Genomic DNA, 16093 nt, shown 5'->3' on the forward strand with positions numbered 1-16093 from the left:
GTTTCTTATTACCCGGTTTATCCAAAATTTTTCAAAACAAAGCAAATAAGAGTTCGATAGTTGACTTAGATACACTCCGGTGGAAGCCTCTTCTACATTGGGACAAACAGGCTAACAGAAACTTGATTTCCGTTGGGCTTTTTTAAAAGCGTCAGCTATTACTAGGAAGAGATTGCTGACTTGCTTTGCTGGGAACGGAAAAAGTCGTTTCTACCAGCATTGTAGACTAAAAACTTTGAGTCAACGAAATAAATAATATATACTCAACTAAATTAAAATCTATTCAACTTTCAACTTTTACTGCCAACTTCCAACTATTATTGATCATAATAATTATAAGCAACGTAAAAAATGATTGTTGACAAGTCCTTGATGTAGAAAAAATAAAAACTAAACGTTGACAAATAAAGCTGTGCGACACCAAAAAATGCCTGGGAAGACCTTTAAACTCTAAGAATGACTGCATACAAGATTTTCCCCGGTCACCCTAAACATCGTGAGTTATGTAAACTCCGCAAAATAGGAAAAATGCGACAAATTCATTACCAAAGGGCAATAAAGCGAAATCTATTTGTGATGAAAAATAGAAATTTAGTCAAATCTTGGAAAATTACCGTCTCATCGTCCACATTAACAAAATTAACTTTGAATATTTTGCAAGCCATTGAAGATGTCATTGAAATTTGGCATGCTGCCTATTATATATAGACTTAATCAAATTATTTATTTTCTAAATGTTTGATGAGTTTGACGCCACACTGTTTAGGTTAGGTTGAATTGGCCGATCCATGAGGACCTCACATAGACTAATTGAGTCCGTAGTGTTACCAGAAGTTTGTTTTAACGACCAAACTGAAAAACCCTATCAAAAACCGGGACCTTTGTTATAAAAAAACTCCGTCCTCTTGGCAAATACTAGAAGCTTCCTAGGACTTAAGCCACTTGCTGATTCTAGATCTGACAGCTGTATCACTCCTAATAGCTGGAGTCTTAGCCTGGCAAGTGCAGGGCACGAGCGCAGAACGTGCTCGATCGTTTCCTCCTCCAACCCGCACTTCTTACATCTGATATCACTGACCAAGCTTAATTTAAAGGCATGTGACACAAGAAGGTCCAGTCCAGTCCAGTCAGAATACCCGTCATGAGTTTACAGTCCTCTCTTTTTAACGATAGAACCAACTTTGTTAGTCTAAGGTTGTAAGACCTACACATAATCTTCGACACTTTACAGCCCCGCGCTTGAACCCACGCTTTTCCCGCTTGGTCGATAATGTGCACCTCTCGCCTTCGCTTAATCTCGCCCAATCTAATTGGGACGTCTACGGAACAAGCTTCAAGGGATGCGCCCTTTTTAGCTAATTCGTCCGCGTTTTCATTCCCATCTATTCCCATATGCCCTGGGACCCAATATAGATGTATGCTTCTCCCTGTCCAGATTCTCTCCAGAGACTGCTTACACTCTAACACGCATTTAGATGCTGTGCTATGCGAGATTATTGCCTTAATTGCTGATTGACTGTCAATATAAAAGTTAACACGGTTGCAGCTTAAGCTATTCTCTTCCAATGTTTCTACTACTTTGGTTACGGCTAATATTTCCGCTTGGAAAACGCTACAGTAATCCGGCAGCCTGTAGGATCTGCTTATTTCCGGATCAGCGCAGTATACCGCAGACCCTACTCCTTCCACTACTTTGGAACCATCGGTGTACACATGTATCGCCCCGTCCGCCATTTGCGCACCCTTGCGCAAACCGTCCACCCCTATTGTGGCCTTAAGATCTCCCTCGAAGCGCAGATAGGGAATCAGGTAGTCTTTTCGTCTTGTGATTGATGACGCTATACTACTATGGCCATATGGTCGGCGCTCAAGCTGTCCCGAAGCACCGAGCCTGGTTGCAGTTGTTAATGCTATGTTCTTTGCTACCAGGTCTACAGGTGGAATGTGCAGAATGGCATACAGTGCAGCCGTCGGGGTTGTTTTCAGGGCTCCCGTAATGCTAAGCATCGACAGTCTGCATACCCCCTCTAATTTTTTGAGGTATGTTGTTTTTGGTGTGGCTTTCCACCAAACAAGAACTCCATAGTATATAATAGGGCTTACAATCGCTGTAAAAACCCAATGAGAAAGAGAGGGCGATAGGCCCCACGTACACCCCAGCATTCTTTTACATGCATAGAGTGCCGTTAAGGCCTTCTTGAGCCTCTCCTCCACGTCGAGCTTCCATGACAGCTTACTGTTTAGGATGATTCCTAGATATTTTGTGCAAGGTTTCTCCTGTAAGGTCACCCCTCCTAACTTAGGCCTGGTCCAATTTTGGACCTTGTACCTCTTTGTAAACAAGACCATATCCGTCTTCTTCGCATTGACTTTCAACCCGACATTAGATACCCAGGTACGAATATCCCCAAGCGCTCGATCCATCAAAGAACTAATCGTTGGAAGGCACTTTCCACTTATGACAATTGCAACGTCATCTGCGTAAGCCGTAAGTTTTACTGGTCCCTCATCGAATTGATGAGCAGTTGGTTGATGACCAGCGTCCACAGCAGAGGTTATAGCACCCCTCCCTGCGGCGTGCCCCTGTCCACTGATTTCGTGGCCTCGTACAATCCCCATTGTGATGTAATCTTTCTGCAATTTAGCATGCAGCCGATTCATTTGATTAAGGCAGGATGTACTTTAATGTAATTAAGACCATCCATAATCGCCCATGTTGCAACATTATTGAAAGCCCCGGCAATGTCCAAGAAGATTCTTAGAGGATACAGTTGTTGTTGTAGCAATGCTTCGCCCCACCTAACAGCCGCGACCGATTACAAATTGTCATCCATATCCTCTAACGGGAGTCCAAGGAAACTTGCTGTTTCAACAGGGGTGGACCATAAGGAAAGGGGTGTTAGAGGCGTTGGTTCCGACGCCTGTTTATGGAGTTCACCAAGGACCTGCTTAGAAAGAACGAAAAAGAAATAAAGCATCTTCTACAAGCGGTGGAAACAGATTTCAGTGAAAGAATTAGAGCTATGCAAAAAGCGCAAGAATCGTGTGAAAAAAGTGTAAAAGAGGTTAATAAAATACGGGAAATGGCAGAAGGATTTAAGCGAAGCAGTGAACAGGTATGTGTCGAATTAAAAACTAACAAAGATGACAATAAGAAAATGATTGAAGCAATAAGCAGCGAAAACAAATAAATGTGCAATGAACTGAAGCAGAATGTCAATAATGTTGAAGCAAAAATATCATATGCGAATATATCAAAAAGTAGTAAACAAAAAAAGAAGCGTTGCCAGAGATAAAAAAAATCATCCACTAATAGTGAAACCGAGCAAAAAACAAGATGCGGAAAGGACAAAAAATTACCTTAATTCAAAAGTAGACCCTAAAGAGCTGCAAATAACGAACATAGTAACTAGGCAAAGCGGGGTAGTGATAGTTGAAAGTAAAAATGATCAAGAACGAGATAAAATTAAAAATGCCATCGAGACTAATCTTGGAAATACCTATGAGGTCAAGATCCCTAAGAAAGTTGTATCGGGTGTAAATTTTAAATATGATAGTGAAGAACTGGCGCAAAGAATTAAACGACAAAATGCGTGTCTTCTGAAACGGACATTAAAATTATAAAACAGTATGAAAAGAAAAAGGGCTCAAATGTGTATTACAACGCAGTACTGGAAGTGGACGTAGAAGCTTCCACGAATATACTAGCTGGAGAAAGGATAAATGTAGGCTGGGAACGGTGCAGAGTGTATGATGCAGTCCAAGTACTTTGTTGTTTTAAATGCAAAGGCTTTTATCATAAGGCCAGTGACTGTAAAGAAAGAGAAGTGTGCACAAAATGTCTGGGTGAACACAAACATACGCAATGCGATAAGGAACCAGTCGCGAAATGTATCAACTGTATGAGGGCAAATAAGGAACTGAATCTTGGGCTTGATGATAACCATGATACTATGGATAGAGCATATCCTGTATATCAGCAAAAATTATCCGCAAGGAAAAAAAAGATTGTTTATTAGCAACCAAAGCATAAAAAGTACAAAAATCGAAGTAGTGGGGTGCATAGCTTAGAATGTATATATCTCAATATTTGTAGTATAACAGCAAACAAAAGTGAACTGGAGAGGCTTGTCGAAATAAGAAAACCAAACATTGTACTATGCGCAGAAACATGCACAACTGATCTTATAATGGATACCGAATTAAATATTCCGACATACAAATGTATTCGTTGCGATTCCCATAGTAGACATACGGGTGGTGTTTTGATGTATTTTCATGAAAATTTAGAGTTTAGTATAGTCTGCAATATAGCCATTAACATGAATATATGGTGCATTATTATAAAAATCAAAAAATGTGCGTTAAAATGGCAAATTGGTGTACTTTATCACTCACCGAGTAGCAGTGACGCCGACTTTATTACGTTTTTAGATGATATCCTGACTGAAAACCTCAAGGAATCAGACAATAATATCATAATTGGAGATTTTAACATCAATATTAATGTATCGTCAACATACTCGAAACACCTATTAAGTTTATTCGCACAAAGGGCAATGATTCAAATAATTAATTTCAATACGAGAACAACAGAGAACTCGTCTACCAAAATTAACTTGCTCTTTAGTAATAATGATCAAGTTAGGTCGGAAAATATAGTTGAATATAGAATTTCGGATCATGAAACAATTAATTTCAAAGTGCCAACAACAAAGTTAAATAAGCTAAGAACAGCTCTCCATAAAAGAAAACTTGAGCAATATAATATTGCCACAGAAACAGGATACTGGGATGAATACAATGTATTAAAGAAAATATACAAAAGTACTATTATGTATAAGAAGAAGATGTATATGGAAGGCAGAGTTCAAAACAATAACGGAAACATGAAGCGGATGTAGAAGTGTCTGAAAGACCTCACAGATCTTTCGCTTCATACGGCTGGGTTCTCAGGTGCCGTATATCCTCAAAATGCTTACGGAGATGACTCCTTAAGCCACTGGGCGGTGTTGGCTCATCAATCAGATGTCTGTTGGGATGCCCAGGTTTCTGGGTATTCAACAGGAACTGTTTGGTCAACATCTCATTTCTCTCCCTCATGGGGAGTATTCTCGCCTCATTATGCAGGTGGTGTTCTGGGGACATAAGAAGACAGCCCGTGGCAATTATGAGAGCAGTATTTTGGCAGGCCTGTAGCTTCTTCCAGTAGGTAATTTTTAGGCTTGGTGACCATATGGGTGACGCGTAGCACGTAATCGGCTGGCTAATTGCTTTGTATGTAGTCATGAGCGTTTCTTTATCTTTTCCCCAGGTACTGCCAGCGAGGGATTTGAGGATTTTGTTACGGCTCTGAATTCTCGCAACAATTGCGGCTGCGTGCTCACCAACATGTAGATCCTGATCAAACGTCACCCCAAGATTTTGGGGTGTAGGACAGTCGGTAGCGTAGTGCCATCGACGTGGGTGCTCAAAATGGTCGACATTTGGGACGTCCATGTTGTAAACAAGGTCGCGGAAGACTAATTCGGTGATAATTCCAGGTTTCGCGAGGCGAAAAAACTGGAGAGGATACTCCTTATATTCCATGGATTTCTCTATGCTTATTACCACCCTATGCAATGCGGTGTCTACCGACTTGCCTTTGGTGTACGCATGCTGTGTTGTGGAGAGCAGCTTTTCACCCACGTTGGACTTTATGTACACATCTATCAGCCTCTCAAAGGTTTTGAGCAGAAATGATGTTAAGCTAATGGATCTATAGTCTTTGGGATACACGTGACCGATCTTCCCCGCCTTTGGTAGAAAAGCTACACGAGCAGTTCTCCAAGAGTGTGGTACATGATTCAGTCTGATGTACCCATCGAATATTATTTTAAGCCATTCCACGACCGCCCTACTTGAGACTTGTAGCATGGCCGGGAATATACCATCTGGGCCCGGCGATTCAAACTTAGAAAACGTCTTCACTGCCCACTCGATCTTGGTATCGGTCACCAAGCCCGGCACTACTAGCTCCGTAATCGAAATGTGAGTGATGTCTGCTGGCTCTTCTAAACCGTCTCCCGATAGGAAATGTGTATCGAGAAGCACCTCAAGGGATTCCTCACTATTACGAGACCATTCCCCGTTCTCTTTCTTTATTAGTCCCTGGACTATGTTTCCCTTTGCTAGGACTCTTTTCAATAGTGCTGTTTCGCTGGAGCACTCTATGTCCGTACAGAAACTTTTCCATGAGTTTCTCTTCGCCCTGGTAATTTCACGCTTGAAATCACACTGTTTAAATATGTATAATCTGGAAAACATAGCCAAAATACAAAAACCAAATATGTTTAAATTTATTTTAAAATGTATAAGCAGAATAATGCTTGCTGGATGAGCAGAAGTATGAGCAATTCATGAGCACTCAGGTGGAAAACGTTTAATCTATGCTCTGTATACACTTTTCTGCATTTTACTAATTAATTTGAGAATTCTTTTTATCGACATGTAAGAATTGAAATAGATAATGTCAGCGCAAAGAATTTTATCAAACGCCCAAGGCATGTCTTAATTGGGTGTGAAGTCCTGCCGTCACCGACACTCCATTTAACAACTCAGCTTACGAACATGTAAGAGTTGAGAGTAGATAATGTCAGCGCAAAGTATTTTATCAAGTGGAGGCCGCAAATTTACCGAAAAAACGTGACCTTATGAAGGGATATAAGCCAACGCATCAGACAGCTTATGGACAAACACAAGCGGTTGAAATGGGAGGAGCACATAAAGAATTGTTACCACTTTGCTGATGTAGGTAGGCTACGTTTTACCGTAAAGTCCCTATCGAACCCGACTAAGCACAACGAAAAAATATACTTAAATCGCCTTTGAGGATAAAGTGCTATCGGATACGAAAAAATGCGCGAGCGCTTTCTGCCGACAATACGTAATGCATTCTACGGTTGACAAAGCCAGATGGTGGGCCAACAGACACGCGAACAAGCATAAACACAGCGCGTGTTCTATTACCATCACAGCCAAAGAAGAAGGTTGAAGATAATATCGTTCATGCTTAACCTTCTAAAGCAGACAGAGAGGGATTTAAATATATAGCGCAAGTCATCAACCTGTCCTTTCCCACTTCACCCACCACAGAATAGTACTCTTAGCGTTAGACGTATGAAAAGCTTTTGATACAGTCAATCACGACACGTTACTACAGGATTTGGAACCCCACCTTCTTCCAAATCTCAAAAGGTGCACCCTAAGCTATCTGCCTGGTCGACAAGCATAGGTGCAATTCAGGAATGTAACATCTAAACCTAAAAGAATTGTACAGGGGGTACCACAGGGTGGTGTCCTATCCACGCTTTTGTTTGACTTATACATATCGAAGCTCCCTTCACCACCAGAAGGAGTAACCAGTGTGTCCTACACCGATGCTGCACGATAATGGCTACAGGTCAATGACTTGCACCCAAAATACTGGGTGTGACACTCCATCAGGATCTACATTTTGGGGATCATGCAACCGCAATTGTATCTTAAATACAGAGCCCTAGTAAAGTCCTCAAATCTCTTGATGGCAGCACTTAGGGTAAAGACAAAAAGACGCTCATTACCACTTACAAACATTTGGCTGGTCGCTTGCATGCTACGCGTTACCGATGTTGTTGTAGCAGTGCTTCGCTCCACCTAATAGTTGCGACCGATCACAAATTGTCATCAGTATCCTCTAACGGGAGTCCAAGGAAACTTGCTGTTTCAACAGGGGTGGACCATAATGAAAGGGGTGTTAGAGGCGCTGGTTCCACATTACAATTAAAGAGATGGTTGGTGTCATGTGGGGACACATTGCAAGCGGGGCATACATTTCGTATGTCGGGGTTGATTCTGGATAGGTAAGAGTTTAACCTTCTACAGTATCCAGAACGAAGTTGAGCTAGAGTGACTCGCGTTTCCCTGGGGAGTATGCGTTCCTCTTCCGCAAGTTTGGGTACTGTTCTTTGAGTACTGGATTCACCCGGCAATTTCTGGCATAAAGGTCCGACGCCTGTTTGTGGAGTTCACCAAGGACCTGCTTGTGTTTTTTTGCTTCATACGGCTGAGTTCTCAGGTGCCGTATTTCTTCAAAATACTTAAGGAGATGACTCATTAAATCCCTAGGCGGTGTTGGCTCATCAATCAGATGGCTGTTGGGATGCCCAGGTTTCTGGGTCTTCAACAGGAACTGTTTGGCTAGCATCTCATTGTTCTCTCTGATGGCAAGTTTTCTCGCCTCGTTGTGTAGATGGTGTTCTGGGGACATAAGAAGACAGCCCGTGGCGGTTCTGAGAGCAGTATTTTGGCAGGCCTGTAGCTTCTTCCAGTGGGTAATTTTTAGGCTTGGCGACCATACAGGGGACGCGTAGCATGCAATCGCCTGGCCAATTGCTTTGTATGTGGTAATGAGCGTTTCTTTGTCTTTTCCCCAAGTTCTGCCAGCAAGGGATTTGAGGATTTTATTACGGCTCTGGATTTTCGGTACAATTGCGGCTGCATGCTCACCAAAATGTAGATCCTGATCAAACGTCACACCCAAGATTTTGGGTTGTAGGACAGTCGGTAGCGTAGTGCCGTAAATAAGGTCGCGGAGGATTTAGTCGGTGATAATGCCAGGTTTCGCGAGGCGAAAAAACTGGAGAGTTCAGGGAGGTAGCCGTTTATTCTGTTCAAAGCTCATCGATCTGTGGGCCTGGGCCTGTGGCCATTATTGTGCACTCATCGGCGTAGGAAACGATAGTAACTCCTTCTGGTGGCGAAGGTAGGTTAGATATGTAGAAATTAAACAAAAGTGGGGATAGGACACCACCCTGTGGCACCCCTTGTTTAATTATTTTAAGACATGGGGGAAGGGTAGACCCTTCCAGGTCTTGCAGTAACGTCCCATGGTTGACCGTATCAAAAGCTTTTGATAGGTCTAGCGTAACGAGTACTGTTCTATGGTGGTGGTTTTGATTTAAACCGCAATTTATCTGGGTGCTAATGGCATTTAGTGCGGTGGTGGTGCTATGGAGTTTTCTGAAGCCATGCTGATGACAGGCTAGCTGCAAATTTGTTTTGAAGTAGGGGAGCAAAATGGCTTCAAGCGTCATGGCTACTGGCGATAGGAGAGATATCGGGCGATATGACTCTCCTATGTTAGCTGGTTTCCCCTAAACTTGCGGCCTCCGCCGGGAAGTGGGGCTGAATTTCGGGAATTCTACCGGCGGTAATGAAACGAGCCGAGGCGGATTCAATGACCTTGCGGAAAGCACGCTCCCCTTGGCGGGCATCAGTCGGGATAGGGAGGGCAGCAAAGCGGTTGTCTGTAAAGGATTTGTATTCGTCCCAATTTCCTTTTTTAAAGTTAATGAAAGTGTGTTTTTCTGTGACGATGAAGTCGGCGGTACGCTCGAGCGAAATAAGTATAGGCAGGTGGTCGGATGCCAATGTTACCATCTGCTGCCAGTTGACGCAGTTTACGAGTTCTGCGCTCACGATTGAAATATCCGGCGAACTGTGACAGCTTCCTACCATACGTGTGGGGGCGTCTCCGTTTATTGTGCAGAACATCGTTTCTTCTATTTGATCCGCCAACATCTCACCCCTATTATCCGCCCGCAAGTTTGAATGCCATAGATCGTGATGGGCATTGAAATCACCTAAGATAATGCGATTGTTGCCAGTGAGTAAGGCGCTGATATTAGGGCGGTGTCCACTGGGGCAACAGGTGGCAGGAGTGATGTAGATGTTGATGATTTCTAGGTTTGCATCGCCTGAACGGACAGATAAGCCTTGACGTTCTAAGACACTGTCCCTGCGATCGATTTCGGGATCAAATATATGATATTGAACAGAGTGGTGTATGATAAACGCGAGGCCGCCTCCATTTCCGCTCTCGCGATCTTTTCTGTGGACATTATACCCAGAACAGGTCTGCAGTGCAGATCTTGCTGTGAGTTTAGTCTCTTGAATCGCAGCAATGCGGATGTTGTGGCGCTTCATGAAATCGACTATCTCCGTGATCTTCCCAGTTAATCAATTACAGTTTAACTGCACAATTCTGAATTGCACCGGGAGAGACGTCGTCACTCTGGGAGTCAGTGATGAGTGACTACGCCTGGGTTGTGGAAGGCTAGGACGCGACTGCTGTTGTGGCCCTGGGACTGGGCGTCCTTGGGTAAGCATTAGGGTACCCGGTGTATTTGGGTATGCGGCCTGGCAACATGGCGCAATGAAGTCCGTCGGGGGGTTGCCGTCGCGGAGACCAGAACATCTAGGAAAGTGGCACCGTCCATGGCAGGAGCTGCATTGGGCGGATGTCGCAAACATATATATTCTGTGCTGGCAAACGGTGCAAAGGGAGGTAGGGACTAAGAGTCTGTTCCCTGACCTACACAATTGCTGCCGGAAAAAAGGGAAGAGGGGGGGGGGGGTGCCCCAGCGGGTTAGGGGATCAGAATATACCCGCGGTAGGTATGCCTGTCGTAAGCTCCTCATGGAACTTGGGGGTGGGGAGGGAGGGAATGGCCTGAAGGTTTAAGGCAGACACACGTCTCTCTAGCTCAACTTCGATCTGGATACTACAAAAGGTTAATCTTAGCTATCCAACATACATAATGTATGTCCTGCTTGTAATGTGTCCCCACATGACACCAACCCTCTCTTTAAATGCAATGTGGTACCAACGCCTCTAACACCTCTCTCACTCTGTTTCACCCTTGTTGAAACTACATTTTTCCTTGGACTCCCTTTAGAGGATACTGTTGTTATTGTAGCAGTGCTTCGCCCCATCCAATACGTGCGGCCGATCACAAATTGTCATCAATATCCTCTAACGGGAGTGCAAGGAAACTTGCTGTTTCAAAAGGGGTGGACCGTAAGGAGAGGGGTGTTAGAGGCGTGTTAGAGGCGTTGGTTCCACATTACAATCAAAAAGATGGTGGGTGTTATGTGGGGACACAGTGCAAGCAGGGCATACATTTTGTATGTCGTGTTGATTCTGGATAGGTAAGAGTTTAACCTGTTACAGTATCCAGATCGAAGTTGAGCTAGAGTGATTCGCGTTTCCCTGGGGAGTGTGCGTTCCTCTTCCGCAAGTTTTGGGTATTGTTCTTTGAGTACTGGATTCACCGGATGCTGATGACAATTTGTGAGTGGTCGGACCTATTGGATGGGGCGAGGCACTGCCAAAACAACAACAGAATTCTTCTATTTTTCTTTATCGTCTTAAAAAATTTATTCACATTTATAAAATAAAAGGTATTCATGAAAATAATTCATTTTCGAATGGATTTCCTGGACATGACTAATTGGTGAGCAATGTCCCAACTTGAAATCAAGTTGATGGCTTCGAGCTGTGCCATATGAAACCATGTCTGCTGATGTTATGGATGATATTGTAATTGTATATTTTTATTGTATCTCCAAAAATACAGGTTTGTTAATGCAGCATTAGGGTAAGCTTACCAGCCACCGATTTTGATCGCCCGATGCCGGTCGTAATCGTCCGATAAAAATAAACACATGTATTTAGATGAGCATGTGTGCATTTCAACCGGTTACCGAATTGTTGTCGGCCATTGTAGTTTTTCACTGCCGATAAATTCGCGCGTGTTCAGTTTTTTCGTCCGATAAATTGCGTGCATTTACTGTAAAAAATTTATTATTTGTGCGATAGAGTGAAAAATAAAAAAAGCACACAATAAGCACATAAAAGCATAAACGCCAGCGTATTTCTGCAAAAAAGTAAAAAGTAAAAAAAAAAGCTGCCGTCCGATAATCGGTTGCCTTTTTAAGACCATCCCGGCCGATTTCATCAGCTGATTACAATTTTTCGGTTTATCCGTGGCTGTGTCAGCGTACCCTTAGTGTATTTGTACATATAAATCATGCAATGCAAGTAATTTTGTATGTTTCGGTATTAATACTGGCGTATGCAGAAATGAACATTTAATTATACTGGCATGAATACACAGTTATAATTCATGTCTGATATAATGATGTTGCATCAATACATTTCCAACTGGGATATTTAAAAAAACTTCAATATCGTACTTTATATTAAACATATACCTATTTAGGGTTTATGTAATTACAAACTTCATGGGTAATTTTTCGTACCACAAGTGTAAAAATGTTGCACCACTTGAATCAAACCTGTTCGCCGTGTTAGGGATGCCCAGGAACCGGTTAATGAATTGAAGCAAGTTTTGGCCAAGTGGTTCAACCACAGAAGGCCTAGATTTTTGATTCGGTTTGCAGCCCTAGTTATTATATAAAGCAACTATAATAAAAAAGATATTTGCACTTACTTTCCTCAGCAGGTTCAATCAAAACTTCTCTGTAAGTGCTGCTTTGAGCTTGAGGTTGTTTTCTATAAAACTTCATTATATCCATAAAAGTCTTGAATTTTATTTCTTGTACCTACAAAAAATTCAAGTAAAGAATTAGTCATAACAATGCTTTTTTAACAAACCCTTATGTATAAATATATTCCACACATGAGCATTTGATCAAGATGTCGATCCTGCATCAACTCTGTCCTATGCGTTATTGAATATTCAAATAGAGTCCATAACTTGTTCAAGTGTAGTTCTTCTGTCAATTTTAGTTCACGACAAAGCTCCTTTAGTCTTATCCAAGCAAGTTTGTAAAACTGAAATTTCTCCGGAGTCATAAATATTGAAAAAACACCCTTTAACACTTACCTTCCTACAAAATATAGTTAGGGAGGCGGCTCTTTTGTTCCCATCCAGTGAATTTTTGATTATCGGAATAGCGTCATTTTTCTGATGACTCCCTAAAATGTATACATTATTACCTTATGATATATATCGTTATAGAAACTAAACCTTTAGCGCTGTTGAAGAGATCTCGTCGTATAGACTCGCCGATAATAGTGGGACTAAAGGTTTCATATGCTGAACAATTTGGAGATTGCACTGTTAAAAGAAATATTTTAAGTGTTTATTAATTTGCATGACACAGGAAATATAAACATTTTTTTCTCTGTTTATAAGCTGTTTGCAGCATATGTAGTATTGTTTTTGCATATACTTCCATTTGGCTTCCGACGAAACACTAGCTGTATTTCGTTGCTAACTATTACAATTAAAACACTAGCTAGCTTACCGAACTGCATGGAAAGCAACAATAAAAAGAAGTAAGGACGGCACTGTCTTCGGCTGTGCCGAAGACTTCATACCTTTCATGTATGGGGCTGAACAATAATCTTATCCCGTTCGTAATCTCCAAATAATCGGATGTATAAGATAAGAAATATATAGTGAACAGATGTACATACCTAAACGATTTTTAAGACAAATATAAAATAAAAAATGGCAAAAAACGCCCTTATCTGAACGATCGGTTGTATGTGATATTTATTATATATAGCTCCGATCGAAATGATTTTTACAGAAAATCTTCTATGATATATTAGAATATATATCACCAAGTTTCACGTTTTTATATTGGAAACTAAGGGAGAAATGGCCAAAAATCTTTCTATATGAACGACCGGTTGTATGGGATAGATATTATATATAGCTCCGATCGAAATGATTTTTTCATGAAATCTTCTATGATATATTAGAATAAATATCACCAAGTTTAACGTTTTTATATTGGAAATTAAGGGAGAAATTGCCAAAAATCTTTCTATGTGAACGATCGGTTGCCTGGGATATATACTATATATAGCTCCGATCAAAGTGATTTCTTCTATGATATATTAAAATATATATCACCAAGTTTCACGTTTATACTTTCTAAATTAAGGGAGGAATGGTCAAAAATCTTTCTATCTGAACGATCGGTTGTATGGGATATAACTATATATAGCTCCGATCAAACTGATTTGTTCAGGATATCTTCTATGATATATTAGAATATATATCGCCGAGTTTCACGTTTATATTTTCTAAATTGCGGCAGGAATGACCAAAATCGTCTTATCTGAACGATCGGTTGTATGGGAGATATATGTTATAGTGGTCCGATCCTACCGGATCCGACAAATGTCTAATATAATACAAGAATACATCCTTGTGTTAAATTTCATTGAGATATCTCAAAATTTGAGGGACTAGTTTGCGTTCAAACAGACAGACGGACGGACAGACGGACATGGCTATATCAACTCAGTTCGTCACCCTGATCAATTCGGTATATTTAATGGTGAGTCTATCTTCTATATTTCTCAACGTTACAAACATCGGACCAAAGTTAATATACGATTTCATGTTCATGAAAAGTATAATTAATCGAGTTGAATTGGCTAAGCGGTTTACCGCTTAGGTAATTGTCGACCTAATTGATAGTGTTGCATATTCAAAAATAGGGTACTATTGTGAACGAGCGAATGAAATGAACATACGAATGTGCAGATAAACAAAATAACAGCGTGGCGGCAGGGTGACATACATACCAACAAACACATGCATTTCATGTATTTTGTTTTTGTAATTCTCTGGTTGAGTGTCAAAAACATACTGTGCTAGAAGTAGAAATGTCATAGCAGCTAAAAAAAGTAACAATTAGCTGATAAACTTTCACCATCTGTATGGTTTGCCATAATGAAACTGTTTAGCTAGTTGAAGCGTTTTTTTTTTTTCAAGCTCGCTTGCAAAAAAAAAACAACTACTATAGATTTATTCGATAATTGATAACACCGGCATCCAAAAAGGAAAGGGGAACTATATAGTTTGCCGGGTGGAACATAATAAATATTGGTTTAAAAATGAGCAATGCAAATTTTCACTCGAATTAGATAACTCCCATTTCAAAAATTTTAAAACCATATTCATTCAGGGTGCAACAGTTTATATTAATTATTTGACAAATGTTAATTTGTTAATAATTTATTACGTCAAAAAACCCTCAGAATTAGATTATTAAGTTAAAAATCAGTAAAATTATATTGGGTCTGATTTTTCTCCAAATTATCGTACGCTAATATAACATCACGGGGGGAAAGGCGATTTAGTCGCAAGTACTTCGCATGCGCATTTCTCTGCGCTCCCTTTCAACATGCATCAATTGCGTCATAACTATAAAGGCAATCTTGCTCGTAGCAGTCCAACAATATATTTGTCTGCACATTCGGGGAACTAAAGTCCTAATGGAAGGCTCCTCTCCAAAAACTCTGTGTACAGGAGAGTCTTTAGCAGCGAAAACGAGGGCAGTGAAACATTAGGTGTTCTGCGCTTTCCAATTCGGAGGGGCAGTGTGGACAGAAAGGATCCTCCTCTATCCCACGCTTATGTTGATATTCCTTGAAGCCGCCGTGTCCGCCCAATATCTGCGAGAGGTGGTATCTTAGATCGCCGTGTTTTCGCTCGAACCATTCCGCTATATTCCGAACTAGCATGAAGGTCCAGTGCCCTTCAATTCTTCCCACCGTTCTTGCCTCCCAACTATTTTTCGTGACCTTGCGCTTTTCTTGGAATCTTCAGATGATCGGCTGATTCCAATGCCATACAGCTCGGCCATTTCAGCTGAGAGTAGATCTACTGGGATTTTTCTGGATAAAACATGGATCGCGTCGTCGGACACCGTACGATAAACACATGGTATTCGTATAGCTGTAAATCGGTAATCTGCTAGTATATCTTTTTGGTGGACCATTTATATCCGTGCCATACTGGTACTGCATATAATATTATCGAGCTCGTTACGTTGGATATTTGCTGACGTGTAGCTTCACCGCTTCTGTCTTATTGCTAGCCATCTCCAGCCCCATGTTCATCAGTCATTCCCCTATTCTTCCCACGGCGTCATTACATAATGCTTGGAGCAGATCATGTTTCTGACCACAGCTTATATCATCTGCATAGCCGAAAATTTCCGTGCCGCCGGGAAGGTGGATTTGTAGCACACCGTCATACATCGCATTCCTTAGCGTTGGACCTAGAATATAACCTGAGGAACACCGCCCGTGATGTTGTGCTTTCATGGTCCGTATCAAAAAGGAGTACTATGTCGCTTAATTAGCGTGTTCTGAGCAGGTAATATCCAAAGTTATCAGTGCACAGAGCTTCCTTTTACTTTGCCCTCTGGTTAAGGCTCCGAGGGCTATATTGACAGCTGT

At 41.4% G+C, this 16093-nt stretch overlaps 1 protein-coding gene across 4 annotated transcripts in view; it reads right to left on the bottom strand.

The window, feature by feature from the left end:
- Nucleotides 1–16093, bottom strand: part of Rbf (Retinoblastoma-family protein) — a 597832-nt gene that overhangs the window by 63959 nt on the left and 517780 nt on the right. For 3 of the 4 annotated variants that reach the window (XM_067782293.1, XM_067782295.1, XM_067782294.1), the window contains 4 exons: nucleotides 12855–12944; nucleotides 12711–12802; nucleotides 12479–12658; nucleotides 12315–12426 (listed from right to left, as the gene is read on the bottom strand). The exons of the other annotated variant lie outside the window; for it this stretch is intronic. In XM_067782293.1, the coding sequence (XP_067638394.1) occupies nucleotides 12315–12426; nucleotides 12479–12658; nucleotides 12711–12802; nucleotides 12855–12944 (474 nt within the window). The remainder of the gene's footprint in view (nucleotides 1–12314; nucleotides 12427–12478; nucleotides 12659–12710; nucleotides 12803–12854; nucleotides 12945–16093) is intronic. 4 annotated transcript variants of the gene reach the window in all.

Source organism: Eurosta solidaginis, chromosome 4 (assembly GCF_040869045.1).
Source record: "Eurosta solidaginis isolate ZX-2024a chromosome 4, ASM4086904v1, whole genome shotgun sequence".
NCBI lineage: Eukaryota > Metazoa > Arthropoda > Insecta > Diptera > Tephritidae > Eurosta > Eurosta solidaginis.